Source organism: Hylaeus anthracinus, unplaced genomic scaffold (genome assembly GCF_026225885.1).
Source record: "Hylaeus anthracinus isolate JK02 unplaced genomic scaffold, UHH_iyHylAnth1.0_haploid 5, whole genome shotgun sequence".
NCBI classification, from domain to species: domain Eukaryota; kingdom Metazoa; phylum Arthropoda; class Insecta; order Hymenoptera; family Colletidae; genus Hylaeus; species Hylaeus anthracinus.
The window spans coordinates 7,992,961-8,016,535 of record NW_026535322.1 but is presented as its reverse complement, the minus strand read 5'-3'; the positions used below and the strand labels follow the sequence as shown (position 1 = coordinate 8,016,535).

The following is a 23,575-nucleotide window of genomic DNA, read 5'->3' as shown; positions in this document are numbered from 1 at the left end:
TTTTATATCAATAACAAAACTATGCCGACATTTTTGTACGTCACTGTATATAGAAGCAATGCGTGAAATTGATTGAGCAATCCTCGTAGTTTAATTTTGAACGTAACCGTTCGCGAATAAAATGCGATCGAAATGTACGCATATTGAACTAAGACTGATCTAAAATTATATGTAAAATGTTATTTTAAACGACATCAGTTTCCGTGGACGAGTTGAGCGGTGTCACGTTGTATAATGTGATCAATTAAAATGTATCGTGCAAATGTAAGCATGAAAATCACATGTACCGCGTAAATAGTTACTTATCATTAAATATATTTGAAACTTTCATTTAAACTAATATAGTGTATATTATATAATACTTAATCAAATATGCATTGTGTACTTCGTATGTATCGATAAGTATACTTTCATATATAACCAATCGCGAGAAACATTAAATTATTATTTAAGTGGGAAAAATGTAATTCTTTTAGCAAAATGGTCAACCTCAAAGGGTAAATGCTGAGCCACTTCATCAAAATCTAGCTAATGGAAGGCAACCTGCCCCTATGAATATTCCAATGACAGTCTCAGAGCAATTTAGAGAATCATGGCTCACTGCTATCATCGGGCTCATTATGTTCGCAACTGGCATGTGCCTTTTATTTTGGAACGAGGTTTGCACATATTTCTGTAAATGATATTGTGAAATCAACCTCCAATTGGCTGTTAATAAATCTTAAAAGTAGAGAAAGAAAATATTAGAAAAACAGATTGTCGATGGAGTCAACAACTGGTTGAGTCACCTCGTGAAATAGTTTGATTAGTAATGCAGTTATTGTATATAGCAAACTTTGTTTCCACTTTTAGCTTTTGTGTACAGTCAATTAAAAGTTGATTTTGGAATAGCTATTATATCTCTTATTAAATAAAAAGACTCGTATTATCAAAGTATGCTTAAAATATCCCAGGGAAGAGCAGTGAAGGTGGCACATTCGTTAGATGAAGCTTTACATAATGTAGCAGTGCTTTCAAATTCAATGAAGCTATTGCCTGAATATGAAGGACGCTTAATATATTTATCAGGTCCATTGAAGATATCAGAACCTTTAACAGAACCAGATTATGGAGTCATTGTATCTAGTATTAAACTGAAACGAAGAGTTCAAATGTATCAGTGGGTTGAGATAGAAGAAGAGCGAAGGTAATTTACAAAACTAAGTAAAAATAGTTTATCATTTCCTTGTATTAATTACAGCTATTTTTTATTATCAGCTTTGGTGGTGTAACAGAGGAAGAAAAACATTATTATTATACAACAGAATGGAAGGACAAACTTGTTGATTCTGATCAATTTTATATTAGAACTGGTCATGAGAATCCAAAAGAAATGCCTATTAAAAGTCAAATACAAATTGCAGATGAAGCTCAAATTGGAGTGTTTACTCTTGGGACTGAATTGAAAAAAAAATTTAACGACTTTATTGAAGTTACCAGTGATGAAAGACCAGAACGTAAAGATATTAAAATGCATTCTGGTTTATACTATCATAGTTCTGATTTATGGAACTCCCAGGTATAGTTTTTATATTACTGAATGTTTAATAAACATTAGAGGATTAATATATTTGTTAATAGGTAGGAGACATACGTATACAGTTTTCCTATGCAGGAAAAGGGGGAGATGTTTACTCTATTGTTGGGATGTTACTAAAAGGAACTATTGTACCATATATTACATCTCATGGTGAAGAGATTTTACTTCAAAGAAAGCACAAAGTGTCAGTAGATCAAATGTTTCATTTAGAACATGTGCACAACTACTGGCGCACATGGAGTATCAGGTAATGTTTCTCTTATGAAAAAGTTCTTTTCAATATCTTTGAACTATCTTAAATTTTGTTAATAAAACAATGATCATTTCAGAGGTCTTGGTTGGTTAGTATTATTTTTAGCGGCGACATGTTTAGCAAATATACTAAGAACAGTAATTTTGAACTCGACATTCTTATGCGGAATTATTGCAATTGAATCTTTAACAATGTCAGTATCTATGTCTATTAGTCTGTTAGTGATTGGTTTTGCTTGGGTATGGTATCGACCGGTAATAGGCCTTTGTCTAGCATTGGCATCAATTTTACCATTCATCTATTCAACATTAACATCAGCATCTCAATCACAACAACGTGATACGTATAGAAGACTATGAATTTACATTAAGAAACTACAGTTTATTTATGTACATATAATAATTTGTAAAAAGTTTTCCATCATACTTTATGTATTAATTTTAATCAACCTTACAAAAAGTACAAATCCTTTAAAATTATACATTATTATGTTAATCGTAAAAATGATCGAACTTTATATCAAAATCGCATATTAAAACTTTAAATCCGAATAAACAAAACCGCGTGACGTATACGAATTATGATATGAACATTGGAGTAATGCCGTGTTCAGGTTTGTAAATAAACAATAATACTTCTATAGACATAATTAGAGTACACAAAGCCAAATTATTTATTTAATTATTTATCTACTATCTATATCAAACTATGATTACTTTTAATAGTAGTATTTATTTTACAAATTTCACAACATTTTAATAGTTATTAACCTCATTATTACACATTAACCTGTACCCCATTTGAATAATACAAACGTATATAAAGAAAGTTCTTTATTTATTTTTCACTTATTTATTATACAGTTTTATATTTTACGACGATATTTAAAGTACAGTACTGTATACTTTAATTTGAAATATAAACTGAAATAATTGATATAAATATCGTACATCAATTATGCATATTTTTAAAATACTTTAACTGGATACAATTTCTTTCCTACTTATTATTAAATACTTCCGATTGTGAATAATTTTCTAATTACAAGAAATATTTGAAATTTCATAGATAATACAATAATATTACAATTCACAAAGCAAAATTAACTTGTGTAATATAGAAAGTGTAATCGTTTATATATTAAAAATCATGACCCCCGGAAGGGCCTCGCTCCCTCCTCGCCGGACACCCCAGGCCGGAGGTGGTCCGCGAGAGTGGAGGGGTGAGAGAACCGCGGGCACTAGAAACCCCCCCTTTTCGCGCCCCCTCACCCCTCCGCGATAGGGCCGCGTTTTCGCGTGAGCGCGGCAAGTCGCCGGTCGCGGTGTCCTCCACCCTAGGACCGCGGTGTGGCCACCACCGAGAGAACTGATCACCCTCGGGAAGGATACAGCTCTGGGTGGGGAGAGCCGCGAGCCGACGGCGAGAAGAGCGCGCCGATCGATGCGTGATCGATTTTCGGGGAAAGGTAATTAACGGTTAACCGTGAGCGAAGACGGATCGGAATACGCGAGCGAGCCGCCCCTGTTGGTCCGCGAAACCACAAGTCTTTTTTGTAATTTCGCGCGAGTGTGTTGGGGAGCCTCCCCGCCGTACCCTGCTGAGGACGTCTCCTCCGCCTTTGGAAGGATATTGGGATCTCAAGGCCGACAGGTAGGGCCCACTGGTTGGGTTTCCGTTTGTGGCGTGCGTGGGTGCGAGAGTGCGGATCGTGTGTGTGTGTCCGCGAGCGTGCTCCGGAGCACCCCTTTTCGTCCGCGACAGGATCACTACCGGAGGGAACTCCGTTAGACTTCCCTCCGTCCGTTTCGCAGATCTCTTGCGTGACCTTGCGCGGTTTAAGGACGCGCCGCGTTTCGAAGGAGAGGGCCCCTTCGGAAAACGAAAGTAACGGACGCGTGCACTTAGCACTGGCACCCAATTCTTCTAAATAAATTCGTCCGTGGGAATTGTTCCCGGCCGCCCACGCGAGATACGTCACAGTATGTTGTTAATTAAAAAGACGTAATAATTTACATTATTAGTTGAAGGTAATGTTAAGTAATAAATAATGAAATTAGAAATTTTATAAAATTTGTTTTCCCTATATTTCTTAATTTATGTAATCTTTACAGAATAAATCGTATTTGATAAATTCTAATTTTGGTTTCATCTTTCATTTATCTTCGCAAAATGATATTTGGACAAGTAGATCTATATATGAGATTATAAAAGTCAAATCTGGATAGGAGATCGCATTCATTAATACCTCCTGTTTACTACATCTTAAAATTATTTTTTATTTGGAATTTTTTACTTGCTAAGTGACTATTTACATCATTATTGAAATTGAGGGTAAGCAATCTACAAATATGTACTGCATTAGTGACATAAAAGGTTAAGTACACAAATCTGTCAACTACTATAATCTATCAATTGTTTTAGATGCAAAAGGGAAATTTAGTTCTTTGAATATTATTTGGTATTCATGATAGATTTATAATATATACAATTGTGTATTACTTGACTTACGAATAATAGCGGAAAATATTTTTATTTTACTAATATTAAAATAATTAATAATTTATTATGTTAAATTTCATTGAACATATATTTCCAGACTGTGATTATTTGAATTGCTTAAATTCCGTTCATAATTTTGCATAATTGATTCTATATATAATGCAATTGTAAAAATGAATGAAACAAATGTAAATTGAAATAAATTAATTAAATATAATATAGATATTTACATTTAATTAAATTCCTGAAATGTAACACTATTAATTTATTTACTTTAATAATCACACATAGAACAAAATTTCGCGAATTTTATTTCTCCGTTATCATATACAAATATAAGAAGATTCGTATCCTCTTGATTTCCAATAAATAAGGTTTCTCCCATAGAAAATCAATGTTACATATTAAGTAAGATTTTATTTGAACTACTTTTCTATCTACAATGCCAATCTTTCTTATACTACACTTCATTCATTCATTTAAAAATGTACACAGTATTTATAAAATATACAGGAACATGTCACCATATTCGTTCGCTTTAATGTGACTATTGGCAAAACCGAATTGTCTTTTTGTGACAGAAGTCCCATACTACACAAGCTTTCCTTGAGCTTCCATAAAAATAACATTCACCTAATTTCTATGGTATATGTTGGATTATAAAACCCTATGCGTTGTATCTACAAGGCGCGTGCACAAAGTCATGTTCATGTTATAAAAAGAATTATACGTCTAATTTTTTAAAAATATTTTCAACGCTTAGTCATTATTCGTAAAGCATTAATACAGTGACTAGAATTTCCTTGACCCAGATATGATCTCTTGATAGAGTTCTGGTGTAATTTCGATGTATTTGTTTCCAGCAAGGAAATACATTTCATCTTTTATTTTGTTTGGATCAAACCCTTCTCTTTGAAGGTCTAATTTCTTTAATTTGTATGTTCCTGTCATTTCAATTTCTTTCACAATTCTTAAGAAAATTGGTCTTGCATAAGCTGGGAGAGCTTTTTCCAAGCCTTCCCCAAGTGCTTTAAGATCTAACAAATTTTCTGGATCGACAATTGCTGCCATGCCTGCTCTTCCTTCCATTCCAGGCACCTTAAAGGACATTAACAATTATTGCGTAAATAAAACTTTAGATAGGCCTTCTGAGTCTCCGATAGAAATAGTCCAACCAGATTTGGTTATTGGTTCACAAAATTCATGATTTAGTCTTTTGGAGTACAAAATTAAAAAGTATTGTAAATTATAAAAATATTATTAATCATACAGTTTTATCATTTTGTTTTCATGTCAATACATAACTGAGGGAAATAGTTTGTTTTACACGAGTAATTAATTGTAAGAAACGTATGGAATTAAAATGAACAAAAATATGTGTAATAAAATTACAAAATAAATTTCTAAAAGTACAAACCTCAACACCATAGACAGTAGCATCTCGATATCCTGCAATATTACTTAGAACACCCTCCACTTCGGCAGTAGCAACATTTTCACCTTTCCACCTAAATGAGTCTCCTACTCTGTCTTTAAAGTAAACGTAACCGTACTCATCTTGTATCAAAATGTCACCTTAAAAAGACAACATAGAAATTATTTTAAAATGTATAGTCATCCACAATACTTATTTCAACTTTAATTGTTTCTGATAAATGTAACTTACTTGTTAGGAAGGCTTTATCGCCTTTAACAAATACATTTTCTATTATTTTCTTTTTCGACGCTTCTTTGTCTAAATATCCAGTGAATTCTCTCGACGCGTTTCCTTCTTTTATCAATCCTATGCACATTCCCGGTTCATCTAGGTCAAGAGAAAAATATATTTATTTTGATTAGTAAACATTTTTTTCACTTTGTTTGGCATCTTAACGACGACACTAAATATAATTTTATACTGTTTATTGCTAAGATATTAATATTCCTATATTATGTTCTTACTTATATCAGCTCTTATGCAAAACCCTTTTGCGTTTCTAACTGGTTCGTATGTCTCACTATTTATTCGAATAATTGTCACAGGATGAAGCGACCTGGGTATGATCAGTGGTAAGAAACCAACAGCACCAGTTTGACCATCCACATTCACTGCAGTATAAATATACACAGTTACATTAAAATTACATTTCAATGAGTACTGAATAGAAGGCTTTGTCATTTCTAAATGAAAGTGACCATTTTTCCCATTTGTTTAATTAAAATATTGAATCTTACGAATATTAGCGTTTCCTTCGCTCGACCCGTAGAACTCCGTAATCCGACCAACTTTGAAGCGTTTAACGAAGTCGCTCCAAATTTGTGGCCTCATGCCATTTCCAAACATAATTCTTAAACAGTGTGCGCTGTCCGTCGGTCGAGGTGGTGCATTTAGCAGGTAACGGCACATCTCACCAACGTATTGTGCTGCCTGATCAACAAAATAATACATGGATAAGAAAATTTCTACGAACGAAATCAATTTAGGAACTAATTTCATTGTGTATAAACATTAAAAAGCTATAGTGTATAAACATTGTAAAGCCACCTACGGTACATTTATGTTTGATGCAGTCAGTCCAATAAGATGTCACTGAAAACTTGCTTCTCAAGACGGTTGGTATACCTTTCAGAAGCGCGAAACCTATTCCCAACATACCGCCAGCTGTGTGATACAATGGATTTGGATTATACAGGATATCCTTCGAATTCAACCCCATCAAATTATACGGCAATACGGTCAGTAAGAACCTATAAACAAAGAATTTAGTTATTATTAATCATTTACCACTTTAATAATTAAATTTTTAGTAAAGATATAGCTTGAATTATTCTCTAACGTTGGCGGTAACGTTACGAGATTCTTGTCATTTTCATTTTCCAAACTTGTTTAGCAGTTTCGCTACCTTTCACTCAAGTCTTGAGTCAGTTTAATTGTAGAGAGAAATTTAAAATAAATCGAAAAGTTGCCAAAGACGTGAAATTACATCACTGTACCAGCAAAACAGTTGTTATGCAGCCAGACAGGAAGCAGCTTCACATAAAGCCACTACATTTACATGTAATCCCATTCTCGGCAAGTCGTAAGGCTTTCCTGAGAGGATTATAGATCATTTATACGTTCAGCAGGGAGATAATTCATTCTGTCTACGAAACAGCAAAGTCTAAGAATAAATAAAAGTTTAAAAACCTCTAACACATAAATAGTAAAAATTTTATTTAAATATACTTTTGTTTATTTATTATAAAATTCAAATTTTTATTTTTATTTAACGAATAAAAGATGAACAGTGAATGATCTGTAGGTATCGAATAATTATTATCCACTCAAAATTTTTTACTTTATAATTGTATATGATCGTTTGGCATATACAAATTCAAAATTTGTAAATACATGTGATGGAAAATATAATAATGATTTCATCGTGGTTGTTGCACAGGATGTTTTAGAAACAGGTCACCTTTGATATTTTAAATAATAAGAAGAAGCGTTGCTTGCAAAAGTTGTATGGCTTCCAGGGCGACGTAATGTGGTAGCAATAGTTTCTTTGTGAGTATTGGTATAGAGGATATTCAAAGGTCAATTTCATTCGAGTTCGACGATTATACAAAATTCTTAATCCTTAAGTTACTACTTAGGTATCTAATTTTTAAAAACACTGCGAAAATGATGAAAACTGTAATAATAATTTTAATAATAGTTATAATAATGTATAATAATTTATCAAATTTATTTATATGGTTGCACTGTCTCTTTAATAAAGGATTTTTCAAAAGTAGCTGTATACAAAATTTTAAAGATTCTTTTAGAAATTCTGTTAGAATACTGGAAGTGTTTCTTTACAATAAAAGGTGGAAATTATATTTGTACATCTGGTTGTAGTGACTGATCAATTGCACAAACGTAGGTGTGCGAAAATGATCGATCTGGGTATAATCTAGGTATAACATTCTACTGAATATATTGTTTTAGTAATCTAACGTCCGCTGTTGACCCACATTCGTTGGTCGATGTTTTTACATAATAAATCAACTTGTGTTAACGATTATACTAAATTCTTGGTTATAGCGTACAACAATTCTCGGACCTTGACGACTTTGCATAGTTAAAGTTGATTGTAAAGAGTCAATTCGCTAACAGGTACACGTGTACAATGGATAATCATTATTTCAGAAGTACAATTATTCAACACTTAAACAGCAATCAACAGTAATTAAAAGTAACGAATATGAAAGAAGCCAATTATTGGACTAATCATAGTCTGGCAAGTTAATAAATACCTTTATAAATATTTTAAAAAGTTAAATAATTCATGAAATTGATTACGTATTAATAAATAAATAAGTAACAATAAAATATATGTACATGTATATAGTACAAGCATATGAAAATATATTAAAATAATATTATATATTAAAATATATTGAAATTGTATTATATAGAGTGAGTTTAGTAAATAAAGTATTACAAATTCAGTAAATATTACTAAACATATCCTACTTTCATAATGAACAACTCGAATAATCATTGCTTCGATCAGAAAACAGCAAATAAAATACTGTTTTATCCTTCCATCTAGAAAATTAAAAAACAAAATATAAATTCGTTTACCTGGAATGGGGAACGATCACCACTTTTGGCAAACCAGTTGTGCCGCTTGTGTAAATGTATATCAGCTTGTCTCTGTAGCCAATTTCTTCTTTCACCACCGGTTCCTTGGTGCTGGCTTCGGATAGAAGTTCATTCAGATTATGTACACCATCCTCGCTCGCCCCTGGTTTGTTGTACAATTTGTATCTGGCGATACCGTGAATCGAGTCCTTAATGTCATCGATGGCTAGAAACAGATGTGACATTTTGCATAATTTTCAGCTCCTCAATGCCATCCAGCATTAGACGTACGAACAAAAGGGGAAGAAAGTCCTAATTCTCTAATGCAGTGATTTGTATTTGTATTTCAAAACGTAAATAAATACAAAATTAAGCAATTGAGATATTTTATCGCTTTTACACAAACAACACTGATAATACCTCTTTTGGAGTAAACATCATTTATTTTTATCCCGGTTAGTCGTGGGGGTAAATATTTTAATCGCGTCGCACTCACCAGACGTGTATTCCTCGACGTAAATGATACTCTTCACTTCGGCGATGCGAAGACAATGGATCAAAGACTGAAGTCGTAAATTCGTGTTGATTAGAGCCGTAACGACACCGAGTTTTGCCAGGCCTAGCCATATCGCGGCATACTCTGCCCTGCTCGGCATCATCAAAGCCACAGCATCCCCTTTAACATATCCAGCCTTTTGAAAGACGGACGCTATTTGGTTGGCGTATTTGTTCACCTGTGAATTTTAAATATTGCTTCTTACAAGAAGTAATCGTTTCGACTTTATTATTTCAGGCCTCCTCGATGAATAAATGAACGTTTCTCTAAAATTTATGTACTAAATTGGAAAGTTAAGGAATCGAAAATGAAGGATAAGGATGAGAAGAATCAATTTAAAGCTTGATTTTTACTTATGGAGAATTAGGTTCTTGTTTGGATCCTCCTCGGTCAATTTGGAAATACATGAGTAGACTAACATTAATATTTTATAATTTTAGGAAGACTACCTGGCTGGCTACCGACTATATTATATTGGTCTTCTTCAGTGAAATTGAATAATAAAATCCTGAAATGACAACTGAAGGAAAGGGATCCAAACAATAATTCGGATTTATATATTTAAGATAAAACAAAGGAACTGAATTAATTAAATTTGGAGGAAGGAGTAGTTCAATGAATCGCGCAGCTATTTTTGGAAAATCACAACTGCGATGTGTGTTTGAACGTACATCATAGTTCGACCAAACTTGATCCTGGACGATGAAGCAAGTCTTGTTAGGATAACGTTCCACTCTCTTCAAAAATGCCTTCGTCACGCTCATGTTTTTCCTAGATAGAACCTTCATTTCGAGTTCAGACTTAATGGCACGGTATATCAATCTAGAAATACAATTAAAAAAGAAATATTAAGATTCAGTAAACTATGGCAGATACTTGTAAAGTTAATGTAAGGCTCATACAGATAGATAAATTTTCATTTAAGCGTTTTCGTTTCAGGAACCGACGTTTCTTTTTCCATGACGAGCTGAAAATTTATGTAAACGAAATACACAGAGAGTGAGCGATATAGAGCGACAACCAATGTGTCTTGGATTATCTGCGTCCGGTAGCTCACAACTCACAATCGAGTGCGATAAGACAGGCGCTAATATGATTCATCATCCACTAATGACAGGACAATGTTCGATAATGGCTAGTTTTGACACTCGTCGAAAAAGTTAATGTTTATATAAACTTTAACACGTTGATTGCCAGACTAATACTCTTGAAATTTTCTACTGTGTTTAAATTTTGTTTATACACTACTGGAAACTACATAATCAAACATTTATTGCGGTATTTATTTTTGTGTCGTTATCGAAATTCAAGAATTTCATTCAAATTCATTTTCTTTGACACTCAACTTTTGGAATCAATTTTTTGAGCTCTTCAGTGGAAAGCACTGTCACCTATACATATATGGGTGACGTGGCGATCAACGGGTTAAACGTGGAATCCTTTTCAAGTAGATGCTACTTAAAGTAATGTAAAGCTTCGAAAAGATGTGTATAATCTATCGACAATTGCGAATTTGATGTTGGCTAATTAGAATTATGTTAGAAAAAGTTGTATGCCTTTTGGATTCCTTTCATTATTATTTGTTTGACTCATCCTCAGTACATTTGACGAGTTTAAAAAATAATTTTACGTATTTTAAATAAGGATACTAATACTAATAGCCCGAAAGAAAAAGTATAAGTTGGAATAGAAATTGAACAAAAATCAAAATAAACTGTTGTCTTCGATCGCAGCAACGTATAACGAAGCGCCATTCACCTGTACCGCCTAGAGTGCGAGGAATAAACTAGTGCAAAAGAGCAAGGGAAAACGGTTTGTCTATTATCAGACGCAGCTCGTAACCTATATCACGAGAACGACATACACAGATACCTCTCTGTAACCTTTCATGCGTGCCTTATCTTGAAATTCGTTTCCAATGAAAAATAGTCTCGCAATCGGTAATGTGAACTTTACAAATACAATTTGACGATTATACGTCTTGTAGTCAAATGGCTTTTGTTTCCTAAATTGCTATGAATCAACTTTTGACCCGAATTTGATACCAGACGAGTTCCTCCTTTACTCGCATTACGAAGAAATGAATAACCATTGCTTACGTCCCGAACTGTTTGTTTTAATGCAGAGAATCTTTTTGAGTCTTATTGAGACTTATTGTATCTCTTTCAATTGCTCGTGAGTTTTCATTAAGGTTTTCAGCGATTGGTGAGCTTTGCATACTATTATCATGCTGCATTCCAATATCTCCATCGTGCGTTGTTGGATTTTCCAAATTTTCCAGCAAATGTGGTATTTTCATTTGAAACGATTCCACTTCTAATTCTTTAATTAAAAAAGAAAATCTCGCTCTATTTTCGTGTATCATTTAATATGTGTAATTACAGATACCATATCCAGGTGAAGGTTGCTCGAATTCGTAAAACGTTTTAGAAAATATGTAAATTTATCAGAAGTTGCATGCATAATGAACGTAATATGCGTTTAACTGTAGACGAGTCGTTTCCTTTCTTTAACAAAAAAAAAAAAGAAAAAACTTTACCCTCCTATATTTTCCAATGAATACGTAATCGCGAAAATAACATTCAAGTTGTCCAAGAGATGGAAAACCTTATATAAATATGTAAATGAATCGACAATTTCAACATCCATATTGGAGATAATACACGTCTAATATTAAACCATCGTTTTGTTCTGGAATCTTTGTTTTCTTCTTGATCATTGTTTTTCGTTTCTTCCATACACTTGTTTATTTCAATGGAATAGAAAATAAATGAATTAGTGTGCTACACATTGTAAATTTTCCATAATATTGTGAACTTTAATGAAATTCTCCATAGTAATTGCGATGTCATGAAAACGTCTTGCTACAGAGTTAGTGACACGCGGTGTATATTGGCGAGACGTAGAATGAGACTTGGAATGCGAGAAAAAAAAAGTCTATCTTTTTTTGAAAAACAAACATACTTGTTTGTCGAAGATAAGTAAACTAAATAACGGCCTATTAATAACAAATCCAGCACTCGTGATATCAAAGTGAACTTTGGAAGGAAAACTTATTAAACGGGAGAACTATGTATTAAATGCATGAAATTTAAATGTTCCTGATTGATTAATATATTAAAAAAAAAAAAGAATTATTTGATCAAATCGATATTTCAACTTTTATGAGTAATAAATATATAATAACAGTATTCCAGATTATGAAAGATCTCCGACTGAATTGCTTTTAATTAGTAAATATTTTATTTACTAATACTAATAGGCGATTATAATGAAATTAAACAAAATTAATATTTTAAAATATAATAATAATACCTTTTGTTGCATTATATCACCAATAGAAATAACAATCTGAAATATGCAATCGAAATTTTATCTTATTATATTTTCACGGATGCGGGAAACAAATTGAAATTTAAGTGAAAGTGCGTCTTATCTTCTAAACATTGCAAGTTGTAACATGTATATTACTGTTGATGTTTCATATATTTTTGCGTTGTGTACACATTCTCACTGATCTACGACTATTTTTATTTGCCATAAATGACAAATTTCATTTGTTATTCGAGATTCAAAACATTACATACTTTTACGCAAACACAATTACAGGCATGTTATACTATGGAACAATAAGCAACTCTTGAATGGGAGTCAAAATTGTAAACACGATAATACTATGTCACGTGATCCAAAGATATAGCGGTAAAATAATACACACAAAGTGGTTACGAATATCTTTCAACAGTAGCTGGGTCTTTCCAATGGCTTGTGATACTTTTGTATTGTATGCTTTTCGTGAATTCAATGCAACAATCACCGTATCGACGTGGATTTTGTACTCTAGTTCTCGAAGAATCTCAAAATGGTCTTTAAAAAAATCATTAATTAATATATTTCTAATAAATATTGTAACATAATCGTCTCCTTTTATGGATTAAATTATGATTTTATAAGAATAGCTCCTCAGAAGGTCATCAGAAGGTCAACATACCATACGCAGCAGAATTTCTTTGTCGTAGCATATAATACGATTATGGAAATAACCGTTCTATTTGCAGAAATGGTGAGAGGGGTTAAAATCTCAATAACCATGGCTATAAATTTAAAAGAGAAATCTTTACCTGCAAAAGCAAAAATTCTTTTATACAGTTTAAACAGGTTTAAATGAATTCCGTTTTAAAAGTTTTATTTAAATTCTGCGCATAAACCTGTTAAAAAGTTCCATAGAAAATTATTCTGTTTAAACAGTTTAAATGAAACTGTTTAACAAATTTCATTTAAATAATGTAAATAGAACTCGTTAACGGGTTCCATCTGAGCAGCTTCCATTTAAAAAATTCTCACGTTACGAGTTCCAAATAACAGTTGTTTAAAATAAAAATTCTAGTTTATATAATGTACAGATCAAAAGATAAGAATTCTTATATAATGCGAACAGCATTACTCTCAATCTTATGTATCGAAAAATGTCATATACCGAATATTATCCAGTCGCTTATTACGTTTCTGAATGAAAACGTGATATTTTCGACGTATTATACAATCTCTGTGTCACGGTTATTAATGACGTGTTTTCTTTCCTCCCACAAACCTCATATTAAATTGTTAATCGCCTATTATTCGTAAATCTATAGTTCCTCTTTGTACAAAAAATATCCCGAGAAACAATTAGCACTTGGCTTCCCAACGTGGTTTCCATAGCTAACATAGTACGTTGGAAAGTATCGCGACGCAATCGTCTCTATTATTTCATGTAATTCGTATCCGATAATGTCCTAGAACGTCCAGTTGCGTGTAGTAGGTTCGCGTACATAACTTCATACTTGTACAAGCATTCGTATCTAGATCGACTACTTCTTTGGCTAACGGTTCGTTTTGGCAAACATGTGTAGCCTTGCGTGGGTCAGTGACCGACCATAATCCGAGAAATTGTACGTTCGGTTTACACGGGTGTCTGAGTCGTCGGAGATAGAAGCGCGTATGGAACACAAGAGAGAAAAAAAAAATGCTGTGTACAGGGTGTCCCAGGCTTAGTGATACAGCGCCCTAACTTCAAAACTATCGGCCGAATGCAAAATTTCAAATATGGAAATTGCATGGTAAAGTGGGGCTCGTGTTTCAGCGAGAAGGAATTTTTGTTAACTTTGTTATTTAACGAGATATGATGGTCAAGTTTCGTTTTTCAAATGGAACTATATATATATTTTTTTTTCTACCATGCGATAGTACTTGTCAAGACGAATTCATTAAGCTTTAATGTATTTACCCGATTTTTATTAGTTTTCAAGCTATAACATATTAGCTTTTCCATATTTGAAATTTTGCATTCGGCCGATAGTTTTGGAGTTAGAGCGCTGTATCACTAAGGCTGGGACACCCTGTGTAAAGGGCGAGGTAAACAAGTAGGACAAGTCCTAATTAAAACTGAAATATATTATCGACACATGTGTGTTACCAAGAATATATGTATAATCGCGTTGTTTTAAAAGCAGCCAATTATTTAAGGCAATAAGTATCCATTGTTTGTTTTAAAAGATAGTTGTGATTGCTGATCGCAACTAATCATGCTTATTATTAAAATTAGCCAATGATTGTGTTTATAATAAATGGAATATTATACCGTTCAGAGATAAGAATTTGCGTAAACATCCTCACTATAACAGTTTTATCAGAAAATGCAAAGTTCACCCCGAAGGCTAAACTTAACTTCAAAGTGATTGCACGGAACAAAATGTGAAACAAAATAAAACAGGATGTAACAACAAGGAAAAGATGGATGTTGTGAAGGATGAAGGAGATCTGACAACGAATTTACATGCAGATCGTGTCGAAAGACAATACATCCGTTCATCAGATATTGGACGTTCAGTAAATACAAAATAAGAACGACTCGACATTATGAAACGACTGTAAAGGCTGATCCAAAAGTCTAAACCATGAACTTAGGAGTTACAAAATTGAAAACGAAAATTAATTTTGTATTAGTGTTCATGCTATATAACTAGACTTAACATTTTTATGCATTTATAGGAAATTTGAATGTGCAAGAAACTACAAAATGCACACAATATGTAATTTTATCAAAAAATATTGAAATTGGAATTGATTGATGATCAATCTTTATGTAGGTTCAATTTTTTTTTTAGGTACGTTTGCAAAGATTTTATATATAACTTATAAAAGAAAAATGTCAATAAGTCACAGTGAAGAATAAACATAATATTTAAATGACTACAGAATTTATGACTCCTGTCAAGGTGGAAACTCAATTCAAATTCAAGTAAATGTTTTATCGTGTGCAATCCTGTAATAAATAAAAATTAGGTAAATTTTCAATAAATTTTCAGTAATTACTCAAAACAATGTAAATTTTTTAGCTTTATATCGTATTTTACACTGTCAGTCACCGGCGACTGTCGCGGCCTGAACGAAAAGTTCAGTGTCAGTCACCGATGACTGACGTGGTACTCAACGTATTAACGAAATCGTTTTCAAGCCTGAATGACGTCATCCCCGGAGTTCCAAATATGAGGACAATCTATTCGGCGAGTGGCGCATTCGTTGAAAAAGAAAAAAAATGACCTTGACTCTTTTCTTGCCTGAAATCTTTTCTGAGGCTACAACGTTACGCGAAAAAAGGTATAGTGGGTGGAACGAATATAGCGAACTACTTCAGGCACGCTCGAGTGGTTTGTTAAGCGATACCCTTACCGAATACAAGCCGACAAACGTGTTTTTCCTTACTGAAAAGCTACCCGTTGGCCGCGGGGCTGTTTTTAACCCTTCCACTGCAACGCCCTTCAAACTAAAACCGCTCATGGGGTAGGGAACGAAGCTGTTACTATTCCATGCTAATTGTCAAACGTTTTTGTTGCTTGCGAAACTCGCAGGTTTATACAATAGATGTAAGAATAGTCTATAAAAAATGAAAAATCTGTTAAGTAACGACTGAAACAAATCTAATTTTTTTTTTTATCGATAATCATTTCGTATATATTAGAATCCAGTACATAGGAAATATTAAAGATATCTTCGAATTCTTTTGTTAGAATATCTTTTACACTAACTAAGGTTAAATAGTTTGTTTTACTGATAAGGCAAGTGTCAAAGTTACAAAAAATCTGATGATACATGCAGCAATTGTAATCACGTTCAACCACGCAATTGCGTTGATCGCTAACACACGATTGACCTTCCAAGACGCACATTCATTCTGATTGATATAACCAGACATGCATGCAATATAATGATAATATTGCAATAAACATGTGCAGCATTGGCTTGAAAATATTCGAAAAATATACAAAACATATATAAATACACAAAAATAAATATAATAAAATATTCGAGCCTGTAGAAACAGGATTAACTTTAGGTCGTTTCTAAATGAAGGTATACAATCACTTTTTACATAAATCGATTTCTTCGTTCATTCTACCTATAAAAGGTACAACGCGAGATCATCAAAAATATCCATGCTTTAGGGGAAAAAGTTACATTTCTATTTCAGTTAACCTTTTCCTTTATCATTTTCTGCGACATTCTACGGAACCGGAAGTGTGGCCAGTTCCAAATCTGATGGCGCCGCCTATGCGATATAAAACCCATTCCTACCCGAAATTACTCGCAATGATTATTTTTTCCACGCACACCAGTCTGTTTTCTGCGACTACAGTGGAATTACAAAAATACAAATTTGGTAAGATAATTAAATTTAAAGTGATGTATAACTGTTTACACCCTCTAACAAAAAAGATACAGAAACCAGAAAATTCAAACCACAAGAAGTTAAAGAATAAACCATGGAAGGAAAATACAGGGTGTCCCAAAAATGTTGTAACACCTTGAAATGGGTGGTTCGAGAGGTGAATTGACACAACTTTTTCCTTAGCGAAAATGTTGTCCGAGGTTTCGTTAAGGAGATATTAAGCGAAAACCCCGACCAATCAGAGCTCGGTTGAGCGTGGGCTACGCGCTAGGCGGCCGCGCTCATACGCTACCGCGAGCGCTCCATCGGCATCCTCGCGCTCTGATTGGTCAGTGTTTTCCATTAATATCTCTTCAACGAAACCTCTGACAACATTTTCGCTAAGGAAAAAGTTGTTTCAAATCACCTCCCGAACCACCTCTTTCAAGATGTTACAACATTTTTGGGACACCCTGTATACTGCTGACATTATAAAATCAATATAAATTCGAGAAACCAAAAACTCGAGTCATCCACGAGAGAAATTTTGGGACAAAAATGTGTTCCTACACAAATTTTTATTTTATCAAAAATATAACTTGGAGGGGAAACGATAAAGGGGTCAGAACGTGGTCAGAAAGGGGTTAAACACACGACGCGTAATCTCAAGAATAAAAAAGGTTTCAACATCTTCAGCCACGCCTCTGTCAGGTCGCGCTTGATGACAATATAAATCGTACAAGACTGACCTGAGATCGCGTGGCAGCATCTTACAGATGATGTACAGCTTTCGATGGAATCTGCAAAGCACCGGAAGCAACACCAGGGCCAGGAAAATCTGGGCGATCTTGTTGAACCCGGGGAATCCAAGCCTCGATGCGACCGCGGCCACCATCGCCCCGATGACCCCCAGGGCTAACAGTAAGAGTCTGATGTCCATGGCTCAATGTCACCCACTCCACTGAATCAAGGTATCCGTAGTACGGAACTGCGAAAGGTAGCACAAACAATCCCTTATATGTCAAACCGACGGCGAAACCTCATGGACAGTCCCCGTGCTTCGTAGTTACAGTGGCGTCGCTAGGGGTAAACGTCACCCCCATAAACCTTCTTTCGTGCGAGACTCCACAGAGTATTTAGTAATTTTGTTTATATCTGCGTTACTCGTTAATCGCGATCATCGTATATCACTAAACGTAATGGCAGCACTAGTGGCATAAACAACTAGCTGAATTAGGATTCCACCATGAAAGTACAATATCATACGCACCAGACCAAATCTATTCACGTTTACATTGTTTTCTTTGATAAGGATGGAATGTTTATGCGACTATAACTGTTTACAGATCTATATCTCTATCGAAACTAATCGAAGTCGGGTAAAACACTGCACAAAAATTGGATTGACGGTCCGCTTCGTGCCACCCCTTCGAATGGAGTGGTCGCACCACGCTAGTGACGCCACTGCGTAGCTACACGCGGTAACAAGATCAAACCGACTATTTCCGAACTACACGAGACACGATCGAGTCTTTATGCTGGAAATTTTCACCTTATTTCGAAGCCACCCCCGTAAATAGGGCGACTGCTCTTTGCGTCACGGAATTACGTACTGTAACACGATTAGTTCCTTTAATTCGGAGCCGCACGAGGCGCGACGATCAATACTTCCCAGGTTGGGGATATGCATGGCACTGCGATCAGTCGTTCGCACATCGAACCTGGTCGAACTTACACGAGGTATTACAATCGATTCGTTGCGTTTCGTATCTAAACGCAAACTTCAATTGTCGAATAAAACATGCACAACCGTTTATTCGTCGATGATTAAAAATTAGAATTTAAACTACAGAATAAAATTTGATTCTTTTTAACGTGTTCACTGGCAGACTAGTACTCTTCAACATTTTTACCGTGATTAAATTTTGTTTGCAGACTACTGAAAGCTACATGATCAAGCATTTATTGTGATATTTATTTTTGTAACTTTATCGAGATTCAAGTATTTCATTCAAATTCATTTTCATTGACGCCATATATGGGGGGCGTGGCGATCAACATATTAATTAGTTGTTTATAATCGCATCAGCCACTCAAATGGGTTAATAACTCGATAAAGATTTTTGATTATGTTACAATTATTGAAAATGATTAATTTGTTTCTTAAATGTTTAAATTACTCGTGTGACTATTGAATTGAGTAAACGTGGTGAATAAGTTTCAATGTCGTGCTTTTATTCGTTATTTGTTATTCGAAGGGAAATTTGTCTATCTACTACGAAACACAACGGTCGATCGCTCATCTATTAAAAATGAAATTATTTTTAGAATTATAGACCAGGTATTACATTAGGTTTCAATTATTCTTAGTTTCACACGGCACGATCGAACTATGTTGAATATTTTACGATTAACAAGGGACACTACTTGACCATAACATGCCGATTTTAACGAAACTTTGTATATGGACACGTTTCTAGAACTTTGTGATATGGAATAAAATTTGTAACCCTTCCTCGATAAGTACAATTATTAAGCCTTTTTTATTCGATATTTTTATTTTCTTTGTTATCTAGAAGTCTAAGTTATGCTATTTGGAACTTTGGAAGACATTACCTTTGGAATCATTATCTAATTGACAAATTGTTCCCGATACCCAATCTGACTGCGCTTTCAGATAAACTGTCGTGCAACAGCACGATGTGAAACCTTTTCAGCGATTAAAACTTTCATGAGTACAAGTTTTTGTTTTCACAAAAACATAATTAAATTAAATAACCTTTTTGTTCTCTCCTCATCAGAAAATTGAATCTAACATTTTTATATAGTAATTCTAACCCGCACAAATAATTCCCTCGCGTGTCCTAATTTACAAAGAATGACCACACGAAAAAAAAATCATGGACTGTGCGACATATTTCAATTTCAACAAAATCCCTGACCTCGTATGCGAAAGTGATCGATTCGACGTGGAATGGTCCTTACGCGAGATAACTGCGATCTGTATTTCAATGTTACGCGCGCTATAACGATTTTTATGTAGTATTTATGGGAAACGCTATGATCGATCTTTTACACGAGATGCGATACCTGGTGTTCGAAAGTTACCATGCAGCTAAGAGGAAAAACCCTGGGAAATCACGCGAATGTTGAACATACATATTTGTACACAGCGCCTCATAAAAATCTTCGTACACGAGAATAAACTTTCGTCAACTTAATTTTCTGTGTTCTAATAACGATTTTAAAAAAATGTAATTGCGCATAATGTTAACCTAGAAAATGTTAATAAATTTTACCGCATGATAAATACATTTTAGTTATTCAAAGAATAATATATTTATTCGATATATACCTATCCCATTTTAAAGATCAAGAACTCTAATTACACATAACTACATTTTGTTTATATGCTGTTGCGATATCAATAAAATTAAGTTAAACGAATTTCGCCATCATGTACGAACACTTTTGTAGGCCATTGTATATACCAATGTATATGAAAAGTTATGTACATTTATGTACTGTATTAGTAAATTCAATGAGCATTATTACGTGATGTTATGTAGTAATATGTTATATACATTATGTACATACCAATATACGTATACATACATTTAACATTTCACATAACTTCCACGGTTTTTCTTCTCAGAAGAACACGTTACTCAAGATACCACATTTATTATAAACATAACCCCCGATCATTGTTTTATTTTTAAAAGCTATACGTGCCTAGAGGATTTTCGCGTAGTACTCGAGGGAAATGATTGATCCTTCGAATCTGGATGCACCACGAAACATGTCTCGTTTACGAAAGCTACAGTGCTGCTGAGAAGAAAGGTCCTGGAAATTATGCGAAATTTTAAACGTACAGATTCACACATACATATACACTAGTATATGCGAAATGTTAGATACATTTACGTAAGTACTAAATATGCATACAACATTTCACATAACTTCCACGGTTCTATTCCTCTCAAAGGAACACGTTGCACCAAGTAACACCATTTTTTACCAACATAACCACGATTTCTGTTTTACGTTAAAAAGTTCCACGTGCCGCGAGAACTTTTGCTTCGTGATCGAGGGAAATGCAATTTGATCCTTTGAAATTCGGATGTAACGGTACGAGACGAGATATATCCCGTGTGTACGAAAGCTATAGCGAAAAGTATATCACAATTCACAATTTATTTTTGACGAGTACTAAGGTGCACGAGGTACGACCGATCGGTTCTTTTGTTTCGGGATTACACACGATACGGGGATTAATACCTTGTAATTCAGGGACAAACGAAATGCCACGATCGATGCCTTTGTGCCTGACAATGAGCAACCCGGAGCACGAGCTACCGTAATCAATACCTCGCGTTTACCGAGCGCAGTACCACGCTCGACAATGATATTGACAACACTGACAAACAGCTCGGCAAGGCTACTAACTTAACTGAACAGCAAGCGCCGCGTTCCTGCGACTTGGCCGCCTCGCTATTGCGCCACCAACCAAGAATTATTCCTGTGCGGCGGTGTTCATGGCTGCAGAAAATCGAAGTTTTATTTTAACGGGATCTCTACCCAATGGCTTTCCTTCGGTCATGCACGCTTCGCAAGCCAGTTACTGAGCATGCTCGAACAACTGCGGAAATCTCGCGAACATCGTTTCGTTTCGTTTTTTTTTTTTTCGAGAATTTCTGAGCGTTTTTACGAATTTTACGATTCAATTTATGTTTCAATCGATGGCAACGAAAGGAAAACTGAATGGAATATACAATAAAGTAAATATTTAACGACCGAAATTATCATACGTGGATATGTTAAGTGCAGCAATTAATTCTGTACATTTATATTCAAGCGTTTATAACTCCAAGTAGAAATGTTTACTTGCTATTTTGTTATATTAAAGTATGAACCTTCCAAATCATCAATCTAATCTCTATGAATCCATCCCTATAATATGTATAAAGGTACAGAATTAATTTCTGTAGCTAATAATAAATTCTCGCGTTCCGAACCAATGAACATTTATTCACTATCAAACTGTAATGTTTTCGACCTAGTTACAAGACCATTTTCAGCAAAATGTTTGTAAATTAAAATCAACTCGGAATGATTCTTTCGATTTAGATTGACTCGCAACGAAAAATGTAGAAACACGTGTATACTTATTGGTGATAAGAATCGGTGCTTGTACAGAACATGTACACCTGGACTTGTCTGAAACAATAATCATTGGTTACGAACAAATATAATAGTTGTGATTTTGCAACATGATAATATCAGCGTTAGGATCTGTTGGAATTTAAAAAAGCAATTATTATTGAATATAAAAATTACAAAACATAGAATAACAAGAAATTACTGTCTAATGTAGTAAAATAAATTCAATGAAAATTATAAATTGAGCGAGGAATACTCATCGAAAATTTTAAAATCTGTGTAATAAAAAAAAAAGCCCATTGAGCAATTGTTTGTAAAAACACTATTTTTACAAACAACTAAACGTGCGATTACTTCCACTTTTACTCATTGGCAGCTCATGTGGTTAACCGCAAAATCGCGGTCGATATTAATCGATTGAAATTGAATTGTAATTCGCTTACAGCATTTACAACTAATTGACGTGTGACATCAAACATTATATAACAAAATGAAAGTATAATCATACGAATTAGTAGCTTATAAACAGGTAAAAAGACGATAACGTAAAAAACGTTTCTCAACGTTTTGGTCTTTAATGTAGATTCCTTCCAAGATTGGTCCTGTTTTTAATGTAATTACTAGAATGAGTCACAAATATAAATACAAACATAGAATACAGTGAAACAATAAAGAACAACTCGAATCACACTTTACATAATGATGAATACTATCGCTAATGAGTAAGATAATTTCCATCGATTGAAACGAATAGTACAGAATACGAATACCGATCGAACCTATTAACGTACTGAGTAAATATTCATTGATTCAAAACATGAACTTGTTTGTATACAATAAAGTAGTACTCTAGTCGTTAAAAACAAATTCTTCTTCGGTTATCTGAATTATCGAAACATTTTTAATCTAATTTCCATATCTACAAATTATTATGAAAATCTAAAACCAAGCTTGAATAATTTTAGAATACTTAGATGAAAAATAACTTTTTAAATAAAATATTTAAATTGTGTATATAAACCGCTGCTGTAGCATGCGGCTATTCGTAATACCAAAAACGATCAAATGTTTGCTAATCATTTTTTAGTTAATTAAATTTTTATTTTTAAATATCATTGAAACAGAAACAAACGGAATAAAGACTTTCAAAGCATTATCAATTTCAATTTGTGATGTCTGAGGCTGTTTACGACTTTGTTTATCGAATATGTTTTGAATTAGTTTAATTTTTTTTCAATTTTTTATAC

The 23,575-nt window shown here is 33.8% G+C and overlaps 2 protein-coding genes across 5 annotated transcripts; one reads left to right on the top strand and one right to left on the bottom strand.

Moving 5' to 3' along the window:
* The first annotated feature begins 103 nt into the window (after positions 1-103).
* On the top strand, positions 104-2,257 carry LOC128895416 (transmembrane protein 43 homolog). Of its 2 annotated transcripts, none has more exons than XM_054157972.1 (6): positions 104-264; positions 477-659; positions 954-1,186; positions 1,258-1,558; positions 1,621-1,826; positions 1,909-2,257. In XM_054157972.1, exons 1-6 carry the CDS (start codon positions 250-252, stop codon positions 2,189-2,191), a joined length of 1,221 nt encoding a protein of 406 aa, XP_054013947.1. In that variant the 5' UTR covers positions 104-249; the 3' UTR covers positions 2,192-2,257. The 2 variants fall into 2 exon arrangements, with proteins under 2 accessions (XP_054013947.1, XP_054013948.1); XM_054157973.1 differs by having other exon boundaries at positions 247-388.
* Positions 2,258-3,895: 1,638 nt separating this feature from the next.
* LOC128895874 (long-chain fatty acid transport protein 4-like) lies at positions 3,896-21,773 on the bottom strand. Of its 3 annotated transcripts, XM_054158829.1 has the most exons (12): positions 21,447-21,594; positions 18,718-18,777; positions 17,915-18,153; positions 10,150-10,300; positions 9,419-9,656; positions 8,923-9,148; positions 6,863-7,061; positions 6,549-6,741; positions 6,276-6,422; positions 6,001-6,138; positions 5,752-5,909; positions 3,896-5,432 (listed from the first exon to the last, which is right to left on the bottom strand). In XM_054158829.1, the coding sequence occupies exons 3-12, from the start codon at positions 18,103-18,105 to the stop codon at positions 5,127-5,129; spliced, it is 1,947 nt and encodes a 648-aa protein (XP_054014804.1). In that variant the 5' UTR covers positions 18,106-18,153; positions 18,718-18,777; positions 21,447-21,594; the 3' UTR covers positions 3,896-5,126. The 3 variants fall into 3 exon arrangements, with proteins under 3 accessions (XP_054014804.1, XP_054014802.1, XP_054014803.1); XM_054158827.1 differs by lacking the exons at positions 18,718-18,777; positions 21,447-21,594 and adding an exon at positions 21,615-21,773; XM_054158828.1 differs by lacking the exon at positions 18,718-18,777 and having other exon boundaries at positions 21,447-21,607.
* Positions 21,774-23,575: the final 1,802 nt, after the last annotated feature.